The 26018-nt window shown below is 33.2% G+C and overlaps 1 protein-coding gene across 9 annotated transcripts; it reads right to left on the bottom strand.

Annotated features, from left to right (window-relative positions):
- Positions 1-891: 891 nt before the first annotated feature.
- Positions 892-21602, bottom strand: LOC147486933 (factor of DNA methylation 4-like). 9 transcript variants are annotated; one of them, XR_015202513.1, is made up of 11 exons: positions 13399-13568; positions 11967-12519; positions 9625-9806; positions 8188-8409; positions 7849-8064; positions 7315-7554; positions 4906-5368; positions 4532-4693; positions 4303-4448; positions 2161-2468; positions 892-1962 (listed from the first exon to the last, which is right to left on the bottom strand). XR_015202513.1 is itself a non-coding variant. In XM_086573266.1 (7 exons), the coding sequence occupies exons 2-6, from the start codon at positions 12505-12507 to the stop codon at positions 7321-7323; spliced, it is 1395 nt and encodes a 464-aa protein (XP_086429392.1). In that variant the 5' UTR covers positions 12508-12519; positions 13399-13568; the 3' UTR covers positions 4825-5368; positions 7315-7320. The 9 variants fall into 9 exon arrangements, 7 of the variants coding, with proteins under 7 accessions (XP_086429392.1, XP_086429389.1, XP_086429394.1 ...); XR_015202514.1 differs by having other exon boundaries at positions 896-1962; positions 2161-2324; XM_086573266.1 differs by lacking the exons at positions 892-1962; positions 2161-2468; positions 4303-4448; positions 4532-4693 and having other exon boundaries at positions 4825-5368.
- Between the last annotated feature and the right edge of the window lie 4416 nt (positions 21603-26018).

The following is a 26018-nucleotide window of genomic DNA, read 5'->3' on the forward strand; positions in this document are numbered from 1 at the left end:
GGTTTTATAAAAGTGTGTTATTATTTTTATTTATTTATTTTTTCTGGAGTGTGGTTTTCATGTTGCAAGAAATTTAGATGAGTGACCAATATAATATTCATATCTCATAAATAGATATGCATAGCTCAAATATTTTTTAGGATAATTTAATATAATGGCACCCGTTTGTAGGACGGGTTTGAAAACTAGTGTCACCAAATTGTTTTAAGTTTGATGCTCATCTTCAATATGGTATGGGAGCGGGTTATTTCTCTAGCCCAAATGGCACATGTTACTTTACGTCACCCGTTTAAAAAATTGTTCATGTGTTAGGCTCAAGATTATGCCACATGTGAGGGGGCGTGTTTCCACATTATGTGTCTAAAGCCTTGCAATCAAGGGTGTGTTCCCACATTGTGTGTCTAAAGCCTTGCAATCAAATATATAAATCATAGGGCCTCTCCACTTGTCACCAATTAGTTTTAAGTTGGATGCCCATCTTCATTCTTCAATATGCACGTGGCAGATGAAGATATATATAGACTAGTATGTATGTGAAACTTGGCAAAAAACTATGAAGAAACAAATTTCAATGTGCATGTGCAATTACCCAAGCACTCTTCAAGTTTTCGATTGTCTTTGGATATACTTTTGACGCTATATCTTGTAGATTCCACCTCATAAATGCTTTGTCGGTGCCTGGTAGTTCTTGTGTGAGTTTTGTATGCTCACACATCCAAAACTGCATAGTAGACAAAGTAAAATAATTAAGTAATCAATAACACTTCATTTAAATTTCTTTAAATAACATAGCAAACATAAAAACTTTAAATAAACAACTTCTCTTACCAAAAACAATATTGTACATCCAAAGAATGGTTTCTAACTATTGCATTTTTTGTGCACTTCATCCATTAGCTCACCATGTACGTCCTCTACCCAAGCTCCTCTATAAAACATTTTAGAGTTCTCAACAAATTTAACAAAATGTCACGCTAGATTATAAGTGGAGTTTGCAAAGAAAATGGTTGACATTATGAACAACACCATGTGCTTCGCAAAATCTTCAAATACGGTCTTCATTTTGGTTTTGAGACACTCCATGATTTCATTTTCAATATCCTGCTTATTCAATGTACGTCTTGCTCCACTGAAATAAAATAATCTTGAATAAACTTTGTTTTTGTATCCACAGGAATTCCTTTCATTGTTGCAGTACATTGTATGATAATGCCTCTCACTGGTAGCCCAAACGTAACAACAACATCCTTCACTGTGAGCTGTACAAGTTGGTCTCCAAGCTTAAAAGCTTTCGCATCTCTTGAGTAATGCTTCAAAAGTTGAAGAATCGTACTTGTGGACAACTGAACATGAGCATTGCCAAACTTTTCTTCATAAAAACCTTTAAATATAGAAGAAAAATGTGTCTTCTCCATAGCTGCTACATGTTCCTCTTCAAAATCTTTGTTATTATTCAACTTTGCAATCACCCCATCACTAGTAAAAAGTTGCACGGAAATTGTTATTACTCACCTTTAACATACTGTTGTTTTCTCTTTGTCAAATCATGTGAAACAACTTTATTCTCCTCTTTTCTTGGGTGGAGCTTTCTTCGTGTATTTTCTTGCCACTGTTTCATCTATTTTGCTCCTTTGTCTTTTGTTGCCTTGCACCATTCTTCTTCTCTTTCCACTTCTAGATACAACAAATTCTTGTTCGAGTGCATGTAGGAAATACTCAAATGGTTTAGGAGAATAATATAATGATCCATTTGCAACATGCCACAAATAGACATGTATATAATGCATAATGATACTGATTTAATATAAATGATCAAATAGTATAAATGTAATTGTACTTCGTCATCAGTTTGTTCATCATTTTTATCTTCACCTTCCTGCGCGTCTTTATTCTTGTCATTCTTTTTCTTGTTTGGCGCTCGTTTTCTCTTTCCACTCTTTCTAAATGCATTTGCGGATTTGCCTGTAGAAAATTCCAAAACAAACATCAAAAATCAAATAAGACGTGCACAGTCCACTTTCCAACAATGATACACATGCACATACATAAATGCATTTAATTGTGCATGCATATAATACACATGCACATTGTATGTATTTTGTATGCATACATACTTATTAGTTTATATAAATTAGGGAAACAATATAAGTTTAATGTTACCTCGCCATCAGTTTGTTCATTAGTTTCTTCTTCATCACCAATTTGTCCACTATAATTCCTTCATTTTGTTGTTGATTATCATCACTTTATTCACCATCACCGTCTTTTTCTTCTTGCTCCTTAGGGTTCATCATTCTATTAGCATTAATAAAAGCACTATGTTCCTGACAAAAATCATCATTCGTCACACACTTCAACTTTTCATAATGAGTTGGTTTTTCACTATCATAGCAACCTCTTTGACTTGGATCTATGTCTTCTTCATTTTATTTTCTAGAAACTTTGAGTTTCAACCTCCTCCTCAACTTCTACACCAACAAACAATACGCCATAAATGATTGAAAATTTCTCAAAATATAATCAACTTTTTAATGCAGTAACCCTGAAAAAATTGTAAAACTTTATTCACTAATTTCATGCAAATACAACACATATGCTTATAGGTTTATGCATGTGTATTAAAAGATGCACACACCTCTTTGCATGTAAATTCGTTGCCCAAATTAATTGTATTTTATGTAAATAAATCAAGTAAAATTTGAACAACAACCTACGGATTACAAAAGTACAAATTCTTCTATTTTGTTCTAAACAACTCACAAATTTCCATACAATAGAAAACTAAATAAAAACAAATCACAAAAGCTAGGGTTTTACTTTTAATGGTAATTCATTTTCATTTTTTTCTTCAATGTATACATCTTCAAATATTTCCAAATCTTCATCAACATGTTGATCCGAACTTCTCATTCTCAAATTGTTAGAAATTAAGACTTTCAAATTTCGTAGATTAGGGTTTCAATGGGGAACTTGAAGAAATCAAGGTTGTGCTTGTTTGAAAATGATAGCTTTCTTAAATTGATAGATTCAAGTATTATGCGACCTTGAGCATCTTTAGGTGAGACACTATCCTAGCATCAAATACCAAATTTTCAATAATTTGGTATTTTTTCATTTTCAAGAGAGACACATATTGATGAAAACATCAAAGCAAACACCAAATCGGCCAAAATTTGGTGTTTGCTTTGGTGCTTGCTTTGGTGTTGTATCAAATCTCTCTCGCAATTTTGGAAAAACCCGGTTTTTTGAACATCGCATGGGCTTGGGCTAGAGTGTGGGCTTCTTTTATGCGGTTTTACGAAAACCGTGCGAGAGATTTGAAAAGAGAAGAAAGAAGAAAGTTTATGTGCAACACATCGCGCAGTTTCTGGAAAACCGCATGGACTTGGGCTTCTATAGTGGGCTTTTGTGGCGCGGTTTTGCGAAAGCTGCGTGGGCTATACGGCGTCATTTGATGTAAACTATTTGATATCGCTCCTCAAGTTGGTTAGTGTTTTTTTGGTTTGGTAAATAAATGTAGTGAAGAAAAAAAAAATTGAGCAGTGAATACGTTTAATCCGTTAATACTTGTAACCAAATTATTTACTCGAAAATATGTACGGATCACTGATCACAACACCTGGAGAAGTATCAATGATGGTTAGCATAACTATGTACGTATCCAAAATCATCCTTCAGGGACTTTTTATTAAGGGTTAACTAGTATTACCCCCTAGATGGGAAATTAGGGTCTCCCCCCTAAATACACACAAAAAAAAAGTCAAAGTGGGTTGACCGAAATTTTTTTGTGTGTATTTAGGGGGGAGACCCTAATTTCCCATCTAGTGGGGGGAAATCCTAATTGGCTCATCTAGTAGGGGGGTAATACTAGTTAACCCTTTTATTAAAGCACGATTTCATTGAGAGATATAACATTGTCAGATATTGTTCAACATGCTTAAGAGATTTAAATAGTAGTTAACATCCTTACAGTTTTGAAACTTCAATACGACCGATTGATCGAGGCTCTTAAAACTATCCTTATTCTAGTAAACATTAATGTGAATATATAGGACACAAACCTGCCTTCCAGTGAAAAATTCACAAGATAATCAGACCGTATATGCTGCAATTAGTCAATTACCATATCTAGTTTAAAGAGATAGCCATCCAAACTAACAAGTCTCTACTCCTCTAAGGCTAAAAGTGTTTCCAGATCAAGAAGGATCCTATGGAAATCTCAAATACACTTGGAGTGGTGTAAATATTTTCTCTTGAATGTGCTATCTTCATTATAGTAAAAGCCTTAAAGAGAATAAATACCTCAGGCCGGTACATCTTTAAAACATATGATACTCTGCGACGCTTGAAAGCTTTGAGAGATTTCAATTGCTTTAAGATGTACTGAAGAGCAGTACAGATTCTAAAGGAGGAGGAGGAAGCACCATGGGATTGCTCAAACCTAGTTGCTGCAATCAAGATTGAAATGTCAAAGCGTGTCGCCGTAGATATAACTCATGTATACAGAGAATGTAATCGAGCAGCAGATTACTTGGCCTCACTAGAGAATGTAACTGATGTAAACTCATTTGTACCTCCTCTTGCTCAACTTTATTTTGTACCTACTTAGCTGGAAGTTGAATCAGTTCATTTCATCCAGTATAGTTACAAGATTCAACCTTTGCTTGCTTTGTGAACATTCTTGCATAGACTACTGCAAAAAAACGAATAATGGCTAGCATATATAAGAATGCCTCAATTCTGAAGACCACCTCTTTTGTACGTTTTTTTTTTTTTTTTCAGGAAATAGAAAAAGATAGCCCCTCATTCCAAATTCCAAATATGTTAACCAATACCAAACGGAGATGGTCTTCGAACTACTTCATAAAGAATACATACCTTCCTCTGGATAATAACAGGGCATACCTTAGACATGTTGATTTAGCTTATCAATCTCCTTCATTGCTTTAGTAAGATCCGTAGAAACCTATTTGCACTTGGTTTCCTTTTCTCCCAACATCTGATTTTTGACATCAGCTTGCCGATGCAGCTTATCATTCTCGTCCATAGCTTTCTTCAGAGCTGTAGTAAGCTCACTACATTTGTTTTCCGCTTCTGCAAGCAACTGATTTTTGACACCCATTTGGTGATGTAGCTTGTCATTGTCGTCCATTTCGCTATGAAGAGCTTTAACAAAGTCATTACATTTGTTTTCCCTGTCTTCAAACATCTGGTGTTTGACATCCATTTGCTGATGAAGCTCATTGTTTTTGTCCACTGCTCTACTAAATGCACTAAACAGCTCATCACACCTGATTTCCTTACAATACTCTTAAAAGTTCTCGTGCTCTGTAATCCCTCCTCCATGTTGTCAGATGTAATATGAAATCTGGACAAAGATAATACATACAAATAGTCAGAGATTATGAATGTTGATCAGATCTGAAGAAGTAGATACATTTGTGATTTATTATAATTTCACAAATCACTGCAAACGCAAGACCAATGGCGCGCTTTGCATCATTAAAAAAAAATTAAGAGTGTGTTCGACTGATTATTAGAATCATTTACCTGAATTTTACTTTTTAAAAAGGTTCAAGTTCTTTCACAGAAAAAAATTTGTCCTATTAATCAAACTGACTACAAGGGGTCTATATTCTTGAAAACAATGTGTGTATGGAAATCATTTTCCGGGATAAAACATGTAGCGATCATTTTTCTACTTTTTATGTCAAAAATTGGTAAACATCAGTCTATAAGCAACTTTTCTACCCAAAATATGCTTTGTTTCAGCATATAGCGTATGTCGAACACTGACATCAAGATAAGATAAACACATGTTCTAATCACAAATCAAGTAAGGACAATTAACAATAACTTTCAAAATTGAATTGAGCTAACGCAGCTCTTGTCAATTATCAAAGGTGTTCAAATGCAGCTTTTAGACTAAATAGAAGAACGGTTGCACTGCAACAAAATTGAGCAGAAGCAGAAACACACTAAACATAGTAGTAGTTTACTACTCCCACACGCATTGCACCACTTGCTGTTTTTTGGGCAGAACTCAGAAGGGAATATCATCTATGCGGCAGCATTGCATTGCTGGATTGAGGTAAACCGTTGGATCTTTGGTTGTAAATGGAGGGAAAGTGAACGGTGGTTGGAACTTGAATCCAGACAAGTCAAATGATGGGCTTCTTGTTTTTGGTTGTTTTACACGAACTGGGATTGGGGATCCAATATAACATTCTTAAGGATATCTTGGACAATGTCATTGAACAAATGCATTGATCATTGAAGTATTACTAACTTTATAATTTCTTGTTTGTCAAGCAACCGTAGTTGATAAAAGAAGGGCTTATTATTGTGGTAGTTAACTTTGATCAACTAAATTATCCTCTATGGATTTCATCACTTTGCTATTATCTATCTCGTAAAATTAATCATTCTGCTTTTTCTTGATTACTACAACACCCTTCATCACAAGCGTAAGGACTACTGAGTACTGACTTTCGTATAACAACAACCCGTCCCATCAGAGTTCAGAATACGAATAATCAGAACTTCAACAAAAGAGAGTACAAGAGATCAAACGATGTAGCTTCAGATCTGCCAAGATTAGCTAGTCCATCATCAGCGGCATTTACATTCTCCAGGTTCTTCCTTATAGTCACAAAAGCAAGGATGGAAGGCATTCAGTTTTGTGTTTCGCATTGCTGTACTGTACCAAAGATAAAAACTACCATGGAGTCATAAATGAGTAAATAGCCAGAAGAGTAAGATTTCAAAATCAGCTGAAAATTTTTCAATCATGATTGATGAACAATTTAGGTGCCCTCAAAGTAATAAGGCCCATAGTTTAGCATGGGTAGTTGTAGTTCGTCCTAAGAAAGTTTAGATGCTTGTATAATCCATCACAAATAACACATCCAGAACCGGATGGCCCTGGAATTGATGTGTTATCACTTATCAGTAGTAAACAAGACGACGTGGTAGCATCAAAAGAGAGAAGACTTGTGATTTAGTTTTGTCCTAAATCTAGACTTCCGTGAGGTGAAAAAAACAAAAAATCATCTCCGCAAGGACCTCTTTGGTGCTAGCCTGTGTTTCTTGGGTACGGCTTCCATAAAGTACCAGCACAACAAAGGTGCTCGCTGACTTGAAGGTTTATTTAAAATAGAAATATTATTCAGGACTGATGAGAAACCTGAAATCTTTGTCTTTTAGATGTACAAACTAAACCAAACCTTAAAGATATTTTATAGTGGTGAACTGCTCTAACTCATGCTATCATCAGATAGTAAAAGGCTTGTAGTGCAAGAAATGATTGCTTACCTCAGGTTATGATCTCCTGCGCTTGTGAGTTTTCAATTGCTTGAGGATGTATTCAATAGCCTCCCTCAAGCTGGCTTTCCTTTCTTCCTTGAAGTTCCAAAGCTCAGAAACTGCATATCTCCCACTTGCGTTGTACTCATTCACCTCCAACAATGCCCTAGTTACAGCATCATAGACTTTCTCGCCCCATTCATGCTTCAGATTTAATAGTTTTTCATCATTTTCATTGATTTCCTGCACCTGTCAGTATTATATTCTCAATAAACAAATATCCAGGAGTGTTACATAGAAGGACAGTGTCAGATCACCATTACTCTAAAAGCTCAAATTTGTAGAGAGGGCAGACTTTTATGTATATCAAGAGGAGGTGCGGGGGAAGAATGTAGTAGGGGGACGACCTAGAAATAAGGTAGAATAATCTCAACAAAATGTTTCTTCTATCAGTTTTTATCAAATAGGAGAACATAGAAGGAAGGTGTAACAGAGATGGGCAAGAAAAGTGAAAAAGAAAATACTTGAGGAGAAAAAACATACATGAAGATTTCCATCAGCACTTCTAATTTTGAACGGATGCCACTCTGAGTTTTTTATCTGCTCCTGCCACAAGGAGCATAACTGAACAGAATTGACATCCAACTCTCCCTTTGGCAGCTTCTGCAAACAAACATCTCGAAATGGTTTCTCATCTAGCTCTCCCATTCGCTTAATCCCAATTGTTGCGCGGTTATGACTCATGAAGTGTTCAAAACCCTTCACATTAAAAAGTTACTTTAGTTCATCTTTATTTCGCAAGAAATTAAATTGGAAACCCCCACACCCACAACCCCCCAAAAAAGTCCAAGACTGCTTTGCAAATACCAAATAAATTCTTACATCAATCAATGCTTTGTGTGCTTCCTGCAGCTCATCGTTTTTCTTACGCTCTACAACCAAAAGATCCCGATACAGGTCTTCCCTATAGTCCACTTCATTTGCTTTCTCTTTTAGTTCTTTCGTCAGATCCTCCAACTCTCGCTGCATCTTGAAATTAGCATCACCTTCACTGTGTTTCAGTCCTAAATAACTTTCTTCCATTGTGTTTAGCAGTCTCTTTAACTGCACTCAAGTTGCAATGTAGGTGGTAAGCTCAGTTAGCTAGCAATTGCATATAATATAACAGAAACAAAATAATAATAATAATAATAATAATAATAATAATAATAACAATAACAGTGACAATTAGTTTCACGATAATAATAATAGTAAATTTATATTAATGTTAATGGAGAAGAAAGATTGGAGAGAAAAGAGACAAAAAGATGATACTGCCTCAGTTAGTTTCCTCCTCATATCACTCTAATGTATATAAGGAAATAGCAGGGTGTACATAATAGAAACTTCCTAAGAAATTCGGGAGATGCCCCTAAGAACTCTAACAATAACAATGACAATGATAATAATAATAATAATAATAATAATGCAAAACCAATGATGATATAAAAAAAAAATGATGGTTATTAAAATTTCAACCATTGAAGTATTGTTTGCATCAGAAATATATATAATGAAACAGCAAAAACAGTAAGTTTTTTTCTATAAAATAAAATATTACCAATGAAAATGAAAATTGAGAGGAAATAGTCAAAGCCCTGAAGTTCAAAGTTGGACAATATAGATAATTTTTTCTTCAGTCAAATTCACTTTCTCAATGAATGTCATAGTAAATAGCATGTAAATGAAGTACGTGAAGGGCCTCGCAACCTGCAATACTCTTTAACCATCTAAGTATCAAACTGCCATAAATTTTGACTACGCACATTTTAAAAAATTTGCAATCCTTGAAAACACTTGACAAGATCTTTGATATAAGACCAATCGCAATGCACACTTTAATGCTGTGTTGGACATGGCTGTTGACCCATATGAAAAAAGTGACAACATTTCTTGGGTCAGTGAGTCTGATAGTTCATACCCGTCATATCTTTGCCACGCAATTTTTGTACATAAGATGCAAGTAGAAGCCCAATGACAGACTCGATTTTGCCGTTTCCATGCTTTTATGGTCTCTCACTAATAAAAGAACATCAGCTGACTATTGTGCTTGCTTTCTCAGTTCAGTACATTTTGTAAAGTCCAGACTAGTATGCTGAGCTTTATTGGCCAACCATTAATTTCTCACAAGAGTTAACCATTAAGAAGGTAGAATAATCTCTAGATATACTATAGTCTCAGTTTGATGGGATAACACATATTCACAGTTTAACCATTTGAGACTTTTTGCATTGCTAATCTGCACAAAGAAGTTAAAGTAGTGCATAAGCATACACTTACTTGTCCTTTTGCAAAAGTTGCATAATGCATCTCTAGGTAGATTCGTGCCTCGCGCCTTTCCAGATCTCTAGCGCGTTCCTCAAGTTCCTTTCTCTGATATTCTACATCACACTTTAACTTTTTGTTCTCTTGGTAGAGCCTAAAGGAATGATCATATGCAATGGATTGCATCTTCCTCATTTCTGAAGAAACATAGTAATTATAATAAATTACCCATATCAAATCACAGATGCATGGTTCATATATATTATGACATTACATGTTGGATTATGTTGGATTGTGTGAGAGGAAAGAGAAGAAAGTTTGAGCAATATATGAGTTATTTCCTTTTATCTATTGGGATTGAGCAATATAACGAAACTTCAACATAAGCAATTTAACAAAACTGAAACAGCTCCATGGAAAAGGAGTTTCATTTTTAATCAAGCAAATTTAATAATAAAGACTGCACAGATTAACCAAATTGCATTAGTCCTTGCTTTACGCCACCAAGCAAATGTGACAAGATACAGATTAACCAAATTGAATCAGAGACTTGATGATACATCACACATAGTAGCTTCATTATAGGGGATTACGAATGAATAACGCTCTACAAAGAGAACCCACACTGAGTAATTACGCCACACAACTGTATCTCCTAGATCGTCCTATCACCATTGCCACCAAAAACCTTAATTATGTAATCATACGTTGAAATACTTTGAATTATGCTCATATCTATAGTAGAAATGAAACCAGTAAAGCACCATTTAAGTAGGAAAGTTTTAGTTGCTACAAGAGACTCTGTTTTCTTTTAAGCATCCAATACACAAATTCGCAAGATTTTCCTGTCTTTCAATTCCTCAAGTGACTATGTCATTCAAAACACCAGATAGATGGGACTTCGATAAATTCCTGATTTATATGTTATCTCTTTTTGAAAAAGTAAGGGTGGGTCATATAATGCACATCTAAATAACAAATTTTATGAAGAAAGTTTAAAACATGGGTCTTTCATCATTTCTTAAGTTCAAAATTAACTCCAAAAAACTTGTTGGCCGCTGGATTGTTTTACAGGACATGCCAGTTGCCACCATCTAGCATAAGATGCAAGTACAACAGTTGCAAGGTGAATCTACTTATTTCATGCTTTTATATTTAACCATTACTCGCCTTCATCAAGGTGCTTACTGCTTACATAGAATAATGTCAATATATTAACTTTTATATGTTGTGTTTCATACTTTCATTATAGATAGATGTAACTGGAAATAATTGATAGTTACCAAACAGGGAAAAACTATAGTTTATAGTTTCACTTTTCCTTGTTATTACTCAGTGCTTATGCCATCTCTGTATAAAACTCGTTTTTTTCCATTTCTTTTTTTAGGTTTATGTCTGAATTGATAATTTTTTTCCTTAAACAAGTAACTATACTTGGTGACCAAGCAAGAGGTATTAATGACCCACATGGAACTCGACTTAAGATCTACATGATTTTGAGAAGTGCCATAGCCCTATCTCAGCCCAAAATATTTCCAGGTTCGTAAATCGGCCAGTGGCATTACTAGTGCAAGTTATATTGTTAGTGTTCCATCAGCCTCCAGATTTAATTAGACAATAGAATTTAAATATTAACTCCTGCTTGCTATAGCCATATCAACAATCAAGAAAATTTATAGGATAATAATCAGTTAGAAAGAAATGACCAAGACACCAAAGTACTTGAACAGCTAGCATAATCAGAATTGAAGCTTGGCTTCTAGGTCATGCATTCAATTGATTATCCGAGAAAAAATAATAATAATAAATTGTGGTATGGACATGAAGTCATGGCAATCCCACAAAGGATGAAACTGTAGAACTTAGCCTACTGATTACATATCCAGGAAGCCTCAGATAGAAGATCAATCACCAACTAATGTAAAGAGCGACAATACAATTCACATGCATTCATTCCACATTAGCAAGACAACAAAATAAGGTCCAACCTAAAGAAACACCACCCCTCCTTATAAGGAAAAAGAGGGCAAAAGACCAACCAAAATTAAAGAAGGGAACTAGAAGCTCATGGGGCCAAAGATCAAAATGGCATGATCCAGGAAATTTCCTGGCTCTCCCATCCCAATCTATGTTAGGTTTCCAGGTTGGAAAAACAAAGTCGCATAAATAAGAATGACTTGATTGCACAAACCACTTCTTCTAAAGGGCAATTTTGGTTTTCAAGAGCAAGATAATCAACACGTTCCATATAAATCAACAAATTAAAGCATTTTGGTTTTCAAGGGTAAGGGAAACGCAATGACAACTATTCTGTAAGTAGAAATAAAAGGCATTCCCCTGTATAAAAAAGGGCTTACCTTCCAAATAATACTGATGCAGCTTATCTTTCTCATCCGTTGCTTTAACAAGAGCAACAGAAAGCTCATTGAACCTGTTCTGCATCTTTTCCAACTTCTGGTTTTTGACTTCCATTTCCTGACGCAGCTTACAGTTTTCATCCGTTGCGTTACTGAGAGCAGTAGAAAGCTCATTGAACTTGTTCTTATCTTTCTCATCTGTTGCTTTAACCAGAGCAACAGAAAGCTCGTTGAACCTGTTCTCCATCTCTTCCAACTTCAGGTTTTTTACTTCCATTTCCTGACGCAGCTTACTGTTTTTGTCCATTGCGTTACTGGGAGCTGTAGCAAGCTCATTTAACCTGTTCTCCATCTCTTCCAACTTCTGGTTTTTGACTTCCATTTCCTCTTGCAGTTTATCATTTTCATTTGTTGCTTTACTGAGATCTGTAGAAAGCTCATCACACCTGCTTTCCATATAGTCCAACATCTGGTTTTTCGCATCGATTTCTTTTGCAAGATTACTGATATAATTGCTCATTTTGTGTAATGCCTCCTCCATCGTAATCTATAACTGGAAAAAAGGCATATGTAAGCAGTCAGAAAATCAGATACAATAGCTTCAATGCACAACGACAATACATATTGACATCCATCTATTAGCATCCACTCATCAACCACCATGACACAAAGGCTTTAATAACAATGACACATTTCACACCAAACCTATTGCCAGAAATCTAGACTAATTAACTACAGCTTCCGAAAAAAACAATTTTGCAAAGAAAGAACAAAAAAAAACTTATTTATCAAACACATTACAAGGGTGTTTCACTGTGTATGTGACGAAATTGAAAGTTTATTTTATTCAAAAACTTAAGGGTGAGTGGGGGTGTCTTTTTATTGGAAAATTTCTAAGAATCATTTTTGAATGCAGAATTTAGCTTTTTTACCAACAAAAGAGTGATCAAACCTTTTTGACAAGCAGCTTTGGGCAAATCTAACAACAGGGAGAAATAAGTGTAATGAGATATATCAAAGGCATTTTTCAAACAATGTGATGCAATTTTTAGTCTTATATAGTTATTTTACAAACACCATTTTTTTTTATCACAAGATAGTATACTTGAACAACAAGCATGTTCAATCTCTTAAATCCTATTATCTTCACTTGGGGTTGTTAAAAAACTGCTTACAATTGAAAAAATAATCTAAAACCCTGAAATATATCACAACTGGGGTTTAAGACAATCGTAAAAAGAACATAGTTTTGCCTAAACATTAGTGAAAAAGGAAACTACTTTAAGATATACATGATCATTTTACAAAGTAAACTCATAATGCAGGACTCTTTTCAACCGGAAAAAAAAAAACATCAAACATCATAATATTACAAGCAGTATCTCCACTACCCATATTCCCAAAAGCTATAAAAACAAAACAAGTGTCTAACCTGGGGTAATGTGGTATGTTTCTCTCTGTGTGTTCTTCAAAGTGCAAGACTTCTACAAGGTGGTGGTTAAGCTTTGGGGAAATGAAGAAGAAACGTTGAAATGCAATAAATAGGATGATCAAAGGTAACAAGCAAGCATGAGGGCCTGAACCATGGACAGTATACCTTGTGTAGAACGTGGCAGTATTTCATTAATTAGGTGGGTGAAATGAACAGTTTATTATTATTTGTTGAGAAACAGGCCACGTGTTAAGATGAATAAATCTTGACCGTTAAAACGAATAACGCCCCAGAACTTAGGTTGACCGCCTTCAGACAATTTGTTTTTTGTGCGCTCAAACGGCACTAACCAATTATTTTATTCTTTTAAGATAATTTGTTTTCACCTACACTTTCGTTAGCAGCAGGACTCTAGGCGCCTACTTTACAAGAAATGGGCCTCTGCCCCCTCAATCAAATCCGGTTATACGTAAACTCCTCAGTCACGACCATATCCGTAGAACCTCTTTATTATTTAGGCCTTACCAAATAAACTTCTCTCTTTTGAAATTGTAAGTGATTTGCGATCTAATTTTTATCCCCTTAAATTTTTAGTTTCCTATTCTACCTTTTTCATTAAACCAAGATCCTTCGAAGACAAACTACCTTTTCCAATAAAGCAGCGAAGATTCTTCGTTACACTAAAAAAATAACACTGATTTCTTATGATATAAAATGGGTTCATGGATAACCATATTTTATAAGTACAAATTTGAGTGGTATATATTTAAAGTGGGGGAGAAGTTGAATATGCTCACTGCGTATTTGTGGAAATGCCCAAGAGAAAAATAATTATATGAACCAGAATAAAAAAGCCAATAAAAATATGAAACAAGAAAATGAATGAAAGCAATGGTGTTGCAAGAGAAAAATAAAAAATGCAAGCTGCAATTGAACTAGCAATTGGCACTGTACCAAATTTTTAAATCTGAACAAACATGACTTCTGAATTTTCTTGTGAAAATTTATATACATAGTTGGTTAACGTGATTTTTTTTTTTACGTATGAAAACTGTCATTTGCATAGTAGTTTTTGAAACTGAACATGTCTGTAAATTTGAGATAACATATGAAAGTTTATATTTTCATAGTAGTTAACATATACAATTTTATATTTACATATGCAAACATATATTTGCATACTAGTTAAACTATGTAAAGTTATATTTACATATGAAAATTTATATTTTCATACTAGTTTAAACTATGCAAATTTGTATGTACATGTAAATATTTTGTTCTAAAAAATGGCTACTGAAAAAGATGAGAAGATTAACAATAACACTTTCTTCCTATTTTCTTTTTTTTTTTTTTCGACATTTGACTGCATTTATTTTCATACACAAAGATAAATAATGGATACCATTCATGCATTACCATTATAATCAACTAAACTAATCATACAACATTAGCTAGATTGGTACTATGCAAACGTAAAAATGCATAGTAGTAGTACTATACAAACTTAAAATTACATAATACCACTATGAAAATTTTAATTTGCATAGTTTAACTCTCCAATCCTTGTGAAAGCTAGAACCAAAAGAGAAAGGTCCCTAACAAACTCAAATGACCAAACACAAGTTTTGTTGCAAAACTTCTACAATCAACAAATTTTAACCTTCAATATTTAGTATATGGATTTCTCTGCTTGCATAGGTTATCAACAACCTAAATAGAAAGTTTAACCTAATATATAATGAGAGAAGATTTAGAAATTGAATTCTCTTTTGTTAATTATCTTCAACTTGTTTTTTATCTTCAAAATTTGTGGTCGGAATATGAATACTAAACAACTCCAATATAGTAACAGTAATAGTACATCATAAGCGAACACTCTCGAGTTATGATGGTTCTTGACTGGAATACCTATCTTTAGCTTTGAGTCAATTTCACCCACTTATTTTTTCCGAATTTGAATTTTCGCCTTTTCTTTGAGTATGCTTGTAAGACTTTGATTATGTATAGTAGATGCGCTTCTCTAACATTGTCTTTGTGATTGTACTATCGTGAAACACCATAAACAACTTTCCAAATGGTGTTTCTTTCAGCTTCAATTCGCAATATGGTCATCTCTAAGAGTTTCCTTAAACTCTTGCAAACGACCCAGTAGAGCTACTACGGAAGCTCTAAATTTCTTGTACACCTTATTCTTGTTTACATTCTCTTATAATGAGAGAAAACCAATTAATAATAAATATCATCTAGGAAAACTTTCAAATGCGTAAATGTATTACTATGCAAATTTAAAAATGCAGAGTACAAATACTATGCAAATCTAAGAATGCAAAGTAAAAGTATTATGCAAAGTTAAAAATGCAGAATAAAACTACTATGCAAAGTTAAGAATGTAGAGTAAACTTACCACCACACATTATACAAACATGAAAAAGCAAATAAAAAATATTGTGCAAATTTAAAAATGCAAAGTACAAATACTATGCAAATCTAAAAATGCAGAGTAAAATTTAAAAATGTAGAGTAAAAATATTATGCAAAGTATAAATACTATGCAAAGTTAAGAATGTAAAGTAAAATTATCACCACACATTACACAAACATGAAAAAGCAAATGAAAAATATTATGCAAATTTAAGAATGCAGAGTAAAAACAACTACGAAAATATAAAACTGCATAACATACACAAACATAAAAATCTAAACTTGAAATTGCAAAACTATGAAAACTTGAACTTATTTTAACAAGATTTGGTTTGTTCGTAGTTTTTGGAGCAGCCATCTTTTCAATTTCATCTTCATCTCTTCTAGAACTTGAAGGTTTGATTTTTTTTGTTGGCTTTTCAGCTTTTTTTGAAATTGTAGAGTTTTATTTTTCTCTTTTGTTGCTTTCATTTTTTTTTTTTTTTTTGTTGATGAGAAAATAGATAATTTACTCGTGTATTATGAGAATTTGCAGTAGAAGATGCTTCAGATCTAAAAAGCTAGCCAGAGAGATAGAAGCGATAAAGAAGTGTGGTGAGAAAATAGAAAGTTCACGATTCTATTTATGTGGGGGTATTTTGGGCAGTTTCTTATTTTATTAAAGGGTTAGTTAGACTTACCCCCATTAATAGTTGCAATTAGTGTTACCTCCCAATTTTCAAAAATATTAGTGATACCCCCCCAATTGCAAGATCCAACGGCTACGAGATGAATTTTTTTTTTCAAATGAAGAAATCTGACCGTTGGATCTTACTAATAAATAATTGGCAACTAGTAATGGGTAAGTCTATCTAACCCTTTATTAAATGCAGGGAGGTTTTGTGGTGAGAAAAGATTTAAGGGGGTTTTAACGTACCAGTTTCTGTGGGAGGGAGATTAAACCCAAATCCTACCTACTTTAAGACTTCTATTCTATTTGAAGTGCTTATTTTATCGTCAGACTCATTCATATAGCCATCAAGAAATAGTCATTCATATTGGACATATTTTTTAAATAGTGTGTTGTCCCACGCAAGGGCGGATCCAAGAATGTTAAGCGGGGGACTGTACTTAAGTTAAACTTAAAAAAAAAATTATGACAATGTCCCATCAAAAATTATACAGGCATCATGTTCGCTTTCATATTTTCGACAAACATCATACCAAAAAGTAATCATTTTCATTATATTATTCAAAATGAACAAAAACAAATGTCTTCACATAGACACATATTCACAATAGATCTTGACAAGTAGAACAAAAGACATCCAAAACTTAAAACATGACACTACTAAAATCGTGACTTGCGAGGTTTTTTATCAAATTCATCTATTACCAACTCTATATCAACTTCGTTAGCAAACTCCCTTTCAATATATATAACCATGCAATCCGCAAGAAACTCGTCATTCACCTTGTTACGGAGTCATGTTTTGTGATAATCGTAAAAAATGATAGTTTTACTAATGAATAAAGCGATGAAACTCTAAACAAAAGTAAAACTATAAACTTAACTTATACTAGACTTATCAAAGATATTTGTTTTCTACTCTCGAATTTATTGAAGTCGAGATAAAATAGAAGATTCATTTCACTCCTAGTTCTTTAGCATTCAAGTTTCCTACGACTATCAATCCTACCAAAGTCAATGAGAGAATTACGAATTATACTACGATGCAAATTTAACTAATAAGATATGAATAACTCGAATACGAAATGCTACGGAATACTAAGATTTGAATCTATAATAAGAATTAAGGGGGAATTGAATCCAACTTAAGAGACTAGCATAGATGGTTGTAATCCAATTCTTATGTTCTCACGGTAAGAAGTGGTCGTTCTAATCCCTAATTATACGTGGCATTTCTACCAATTCATAACTAGCATGTGAAGAAGTCCACCCATTCTCATGGCGAATCAACTTCCTTCTAGAGTGGAATAGACTCTTACAACGATTCTACGCTACACAATCAAGTTTTCACCAAACCCCTTTAATGGAGGTTTAGTCTTGATTCATCAAACTATCATTTCCAATTGAATTAAAACTAGACATAATATAAAAATTTGAACTTTACTAATTTAACTACTCAAGAATTGAAATCCAAATTAATAACTAGGAAATGAATAACAAACAATAATTGAAATTAGATCTAAACAAATTTAAATGACACAATCGAAATTAACAAGAACTACTATTTTATTTATCTAATGAATGAAGAACAATGATTCAAATAATTAATCTAAAACAAGAAATGAAACTAATTAATTACTAATTGAAATTTAAAAACTATATCTACAAGCTATTATAATGGCTACTTTCTATTTTAAGCTATCTAGCTCCCCCTTTCTTAAGAGCTAAGTCTTGTTTTATGTAAAGGATGAGACCAGATCCACAATTTCGTGTATGGGCTGAGGAGCCATGTTTTGGGCCGGAAAATCGAGCCCAAAGCCCAATTTCTTCAGTCAATAGAGCTCGTTTCAGCTAGCTTTGACTTCAACAGACTTTTGTCCACTTTTACTCCTCTGATTGGGTCAAGGCTTGGACCATTGGAAATCTCTTTCGAGCTGGTTGTTTTGACGTAAGGTAGGCCCAAATCCGAGGCCTAAGTCCAAAGATATGGTCTTCGAAAGTTCTGCTGAATTGTGCACTGTTTATGCCCGTGTTGACTTTTCAGCTTTTGACCGGGATTTATAAAGGCTTTGTCTCCTTGAATCTTGGCCTTTATCACAAAACTTCTTAGCAACCAACTCTTTGCTCCTTTATATCGCCAAAGTGGCACATTTCTGCACATAATTGAGTTTCATGCCTAAAATACATAAAAGCACGTAATTAGCATTAACTCTTATTTATTACTCGCATAATTGGTCTAAAAGTAGTATTATTAAGGGGTTAAAACTACAGTTTTGGGCTCTTATCATTTTGACAAGTTTCATAGCTTAAAAGGCTCGTTCAACAATTGTTGTGGAGATAGGAAGAGTCAAGACAAGACAAATCAATATATCAATCAAATGATAAATAGTTGACTTTCTTGTTTCAACTAAAGCTTGACATAACTCATAAATGGTAGATAATTTATGAAAACAAGGATGATGAGTCACATCAAGCTTATAATGTTGTAGTTGACTTCTCAAAATAAATATCTCCTGCTTCGTGAAGTCTTCACAATAATATTTTTCGGCGAGCTTGCAAATGTCATCAATATGAAAGTGTTTAAAAACATCTTTCGGGTCCAAAGCCGAACTAAGAGAAAGAAACTCCATTGCTTCCTCAGAGAATCTACTATTCAACTCCACCAACTGGTAATCTATTACAACATTAAATATATTAACGTGGTAGTGGTGCTCAACTGTAATACAATCATTATGTTAGCAAGAACGACGTGTACCTGTCATATGACGAGAACTCGTATTAGGAATATAAATGTCATGCTTATTGCAAAAAGAAAGCACATCCCCAAGGAAACTATCCCAACTTGTTTCTCTAAATTTTTGAAAAAGTTCCTTCATACTTGAGACTAAACCCATGGCATTTAGAATGTCTTGAGACTTAACTTGCAAGGCTTTACAAAGTACATTTGTGATTCTCATAGTCTTATGCAATAAATGAAACATAAAGACAAATTCAAAGTCTCTCATAGCAACATAAGAACCCTTAGCTTCCCCACGCATGGTGTTACTAGACCCATTCTTTATGATGAGTTCAAGAACTGTACAAATTGCATCATACATCTCCATCAAGCTACAAATGAATTCATAGTGAGAACTCCATCGAGTTTCTCCAGCTCGTTGCAATGTACAAACTTGATTAGCACCTTATCCACTATTAAGTTCACCAATTGCTAACAAGTTTTCCAATTTTCTCTTTTCGAGCTTTCTCTAACTTTTTCCTCCTCTTAGGCGGAACATGGAGATTAACAATGGATGCCAACTTTGAAAAGAATAACCAAACATCGGAAACATATTTAGAAGTCGCAACTAATGCAAATTGTAGTCGATACGCAAAACAATGCACATAATATGCATAAGGACACTCTTTAAGAAATAGTGCTTGTAATCCATTCCATTAACCACGTATATTACTAGCACTATCATCACATTGGCCTCTCATATTTCCAATAAGCAAATTCTTACTAGGGAACTTTGAAAATCTATTTTTTCAAAGTTAATGCACAAGTGTCTTCAACACCAACAATAGCAAAAAACCTCTCTCTAACAAAACCATCACAATTAACAAATCTTATAATAATTGTCATTTGCTCTCTCCGTTAATTATCTTGTGCTTCATCCACAATGATACAAAACTTTGTATCACCAACATCCTCACGTATTTTCTTTCTCACATTTTCGGCAAATATATGCAAAAGTGCCTTTTGAATACCATGTGAAGTATACATGGCATTTCCCGAACAATTACCTGCTATTTCAGCAATTTTCTTGTTCAACAATTTTGAAAACTCGAACATTGCATGGAAGCTTCCACAACTATTTGATTTCTTTGACTCATCATGGCCTCTAAAAGGAAACTCTTGTAGTGCAAGCAACCGAATACATTGAACAACATTTCAGAGTAGGATCCGATTATTTGCAATCACTTCATTAGAAAGTCTATTGGTAACACTATCTATATGTCGATAAGGATTCATTAGATTCTCACAATACAATGTTGCCGACCTATGTGGAGAACAAAGACCACCTTCATGTTTCAAAAAAGGACATTGCTTCTCACTGTTAACTTTCCTTCAATTTTGAAACCCATCAATAGTAAACACTGGATACTTCGGAGGATTGGTTTCAAATAGAAAACAATAGAAACAATATGCTCTATCCTTGTGGAGTGAATACTCTAGCCAAGGAAATAGTTTGTACCAATTAGCGTTTAACCGATGTCCTTGCTTTCCAAACATAGTCAATGGATAATCTTTTTCGTTCTCATGAGCCGGTCGACAAGATTTCATTCTAAGATAAGCTACTCGGACTTCATCGCGTTTGTTAAGCGGGTATTCATATATAGCAATACGTTTACCCGGATCACGTTCAAATGGAGAAGTGACATCAACTTCCATAAGTATAACTTCTTGTGCTTTGGAAGAATGTTCAACTCCGACTCTTTGGACTCGAGAAGAAGGTTCAGCTCTTTCAATTTCGACAACTTGAACTTTGGTAGGACGTTGCTCATCCCCATCAAGTTTTGAAGTATCAAGAATAGATGTTGACGTTTCGCCACTTTTCGGTTTATAATATTTTCGCTTATAGAACGATAGAAGAGTTAATGATTTTTTGGGCGCTTGATGTTGCGATATTGTAACCTAAGATATTAAATAATTATCAATATACAATAGATAGATAAAATAATTATCACTGGGAGTTATCATTTCATCCACACAATCCAAAATTTCTAATGCATAAAAACAAAATCCAATTCAAACAAATAGTTCTATTGGTGTCACTAAATCCCTAGACAAATAAACGAATTCATATAAACAATTTAAATAAATTGGTGTCTTAACTAAACTAATGTCTAATGCACAAATACTTAAACAACTAAACAAGTATCATAATAAGTTAATAAATTGAGAATAGTTGAATTAAAAAGTTTACCTTAGGAGAATAATAAAAGTTTGCAAGAGACGAAGAAGTAAAGAACCGAAGAAAGGAATAAGCAAATACTCCCAAAAGGCCAAGAGCGAGAAAAAAGAACCAAGAGTGTGAGATACTGCCTGTCACCAACCACCCGAGAGTTACCCAAGAGGCGAGAGTTTAGACTTTAGACTTCAGAGTAAGTTAATCGAGAGATTATCTCTGTTCGGTTCGTTTTCTAACTTTCGAATCTATCCATTCTATTTTGACCCCACGTATTGATTAAGCGACTGGGATCAATAAGTCAATGGGCTATTGGGCTGGGCTAACTTTGCTGGCTTTCTGCCTTCAATTTATATTTTGAACACTAGTATTATTTTTTTTTGGACAAAAGCTTGGGTGTGTTGTAGCCCACCCCCACCCCCCTGGTCATATCAAGAAAGTAAATTAGATGTTGAACTGTGATACAAACTAGATGCACCACCCTTTAAGCACCTATATTCCCCCATGTCACAGCTTGTTGAAAAACAATGACAACCATTGGATGGGGTCTGCGACTTTTTTATTAGATAGATGTGTCTTTTGAAACCAGTTTTTGCTAGCTTAGTTCGTAGATACCAAAAAATAAATTAAAAATACTCAGTTTGTAGTAAAAAGTAAATCTTCAATGGTTGTCGATATTTTAAATGCACCACTTATTTTTAAGTCATTTACTCCCAAAACGAAACCAAACGGATCCTAAGACCAAATGAAATACGACTTGAAATTTGAATAGGCACCACTTAAGATTTTTTTATAAAAAATATTAATTAATTTTAATTAGTTTGGTTTTATCTTATGTTCCATTGAATCAATGTGTCTTTTCAATATCGACAAAATTTATCGTCTTCCATAAAATTGAACGAATGGGCATATTCAAATGCGCGATTGAATAATTTCATTAAATGTTTTGTTTTGATTTCAACTGTAATAATATAGAAAAACGATTATGGATTTGATTCGTAAATTATTACGAGACTTATTTGTCTTCATGTTGGGGTTCCTCCAAACTTTAATAAATTTTATAATTCAATCATTTTTTTTTTAAATAATAACAAATAAATCAATGAGTATCTTCAATTAGAGATAAGTTCTACAAATCTTTCTTGCTTGATTTTGAATATTATATAAATTTCATAAAAAAAAATTTGTGTTTTGATTGTTAATAAACTTTTTTTAAATATTATTTTTCCAGTCATAATTATAGGACCTATTTGTTTTGTGGTTAGTGTGTGGTGCCCTTGGTAAAATCAATGGTGTCTATATGAAAACCCATATTTAGAGTGGTCGATAATTTCTCATTGTTACATATGAAAATTTAAATTTGCACAAGACAGTTATGTAAATATAATTTTACAGACTTTTTCAATTGCGAAAAATACTATGTAAATGTACATTGTCAATGTCATATGTAAATACAAATGTACATATGTAAATTTACATTTTCATATGAAAATAAAATTTAAAGTTACATAGATAAAATAAATAAACTGTGTAATTTTATATTGTCATATGATGATGTTAGCCCCATTTGTTATTGAGCTGAAATGATTAATTAATATTTGTCATAAAATCGAAATTATTAGTAAAGATTGTTGATGGTCAGCCCGATTTTCCTTAAACCCGTAATTAAAATTTAGAATGTACTTGGATGAAACTATTATTGGGCTTTGTCTTTAGGACGTAATCTGTCACACCCCAAATTTCCAGAAAATTAAAAATAGGAAATTATCCACACCCTATTCCATCTTCTGAAAACCCAGGATGAAACGAAACCCTAATAACCCATTACTAAACACGATATAGAAAAAAAAATATATCAAATTAAAAAAAAAAAAACAACTCTTAATTTCAAAAAAAAAAAAAAAAATGCTAACCAACTATATTACATCTGTGTCAAATCAAAACTTTCCAATTCAGAAAACTTAAACTAGTAAAGCTCTAAAAACGAATCCAAATCAAACGTTGTCATCCACTGCATTCTACCATCTATGTTTCCAATAACACACCCACGTTGCAAAACAAAACAAACATGAGTCAGCAAATTGAATTTGCTGGTATGAGTAAGACTAAAATAAAATATACACTACTACATTCTATCTTCCAAATAAATAAATATAACATTACCAACTATTTCAACTTAGAAGACAAGATAGTTTTGTTTTCCAAAACGGCGTGTAGTTTATTCTCAAGTAATATTTCAATCTCATTATCTTGTAAATTAATTTAATTAAAATCTTACCTATAACCGCTTACGTGTTAGGGTAGGACAGCGTCTCTACATAAAAAGTTAATAAGTCATACCCGCCTGCAAAACAAAATTAGATTTCCCAAACGTAATCTTTACAAATCTACATTTATTTCACTCTCACTGCAACCATCATGAGTATACATAATATGACATAATATAATGCCAATATTAACATTCATATCACACCACCCTATCCATCATATCACGCTAATCACATTCAGGTATATTCCTTCATAAGAAATTATATGAGAACGAGGAAATCACAACCAGAGAGTACATTCATCCATCGCGAGTATCAACTCACACAACCCACGTATATATTTTGTGTAAGAAATTATGTACATCATAATACATAAATATTCATATGCAATAACTCCATCATACTTAAAATCAATATTTTACTAATTAACCACTCGTCTATTTGTGAGAATGAGGAAAATATCACAACTAGTGAGTACATTCATCCCTCGTGAGTATCAACTCATACCAACCACGCATATATTTTTTGAAAGAAATCATATGCATCATAATACATAAATATTCATATGCAATAACTCAGTTATACGTAAAATCAATATTTTTACTTTGCTTATTAATTATCTCGTTGACTCATTTATTAAAAGACACAATCCAACATTATATTTAGTTAATACTCCACGATTTGTACTTCACACATTTGCCAAATCACACATATCCGTGTGCCCCACTCACACCGAGTACCACTATAAGACATATGTGCCAAGTGGGGATATCGCCTCCAGAAAACATATTTTAATCATGTAAACTCGTAACTTGTGAGTCACAACCATCTCTGGGATTTCCATACACATACACAAAGCTTATTTTGGGCATAACAAAATATTAAGTCATTCATAGCACATTCAATGAATACCTTGGGTCATTCCCGCCACATTCAAAGAATACCCATCATAACACTAACACGTCATTCATGGCACATTCAATGAATACCTTAAGTCATTCCCACCACATTCAAGGAATCCAGACCTACATTCCCGTACACTCAAGGAATACAGCCCACTCACAAGGCTAATGACTTAGTTCCTCTCTAAGGCGGCTTTTCACATGACATCATTAGTCATAAACATTTATTTTCATTTATTTTCATCAAAGAGGCGTGGAGATGTCTAAAGACGTGGGTGACACATTAAATTTACACTAGACACTTTTACACCAAAATTTTAACACTCAAGAGTTCTCATTTATTATAATATTTTTATTACAAAACAAACATTGTCTCAAATAATAATTCATTACTAACGATTCCAAACACAATAACTAATCAACTCACCTCATTATCAATTATATAAATCATAGATATTAAAAGGTTCAATCATGAATAACACATTAGTTAAATGTCTCGTGAATACATTTTAAGCAACCACAATCACGTACACAATTAAGTACTAACATAGTTCATATATAATTATCACAATAACTAATATATAATAACTAATATAGTATAGTATAGTTTTAATCAATATACATTTATTTGAAATATTAATACGATATAAATTGCATGATCATTATATTTTTTTTATTGTACAACTAAAGCCTACACTAATAAGTTACGTATATTGTTTTATGCATGATAAATTGGTTAGGACAGTTTGACATTTGCCTATTCTAAAAATTATAGAGAATTCGTATAATCAAAGTTTTGAATAAATTATACCATTCTGAAAATTAGACATAAAATTCATTTCAATACAAAAGTTCCTAAACACTAATTTGTTTAGTATGTACCCTAAACTATGTGATGGAATAGACCCAACAACTTAAATTTTGCTATTAAATTTTCTGACACACTTTTTTGTAAAATTCACATCAAATATATTATCAACTGGAATCAGTCAAGGCCAACTGGAAATGTAAGATGATTCAGAGAACTAAAATTGTTTAGTTATGTCGAAAAACTAGTTACATCATCTAATTAGTTGAATTCAAGTCACAAGTCAATACTTGTGCAGAATTTTGCAAACATATCACCGTTCCAAACGACACTTAAAATTACAAAACAAATATCAAACGTTCATAATTAAAGACGAAACTTTTATAAAATGATGATGAAACAATTATGAAGCAAACAAGATAAAAATCACATAAAAATGATTTATATATTTTTTTGATAAAAATATGTCTACTCACCTGAAATTGAATTTGCAAAAGAATACTCATGCTTCATTTTCTCCAATCCTTTTTCTTCTTCTTCTTCTTCTTCCCCTTATTTTTATTTCTTTCAATGAAAAATATTATTTTTAATGGAGGTTAGGGT

This window comes from Coptis chinensis, chromosome 7 (assembly GCF_015680905.1).
Source record: "Coptis chinensis isolate HL-2020 chromosome 7, ASM1568090v1, whole genome shotgun sequence".
NCBI lineage: Eukaryota > Viridiplantae > Streptophyta > Magnoliopsida > Ranunculales > Ranunculaceae > Coptis > Coptis chinensis.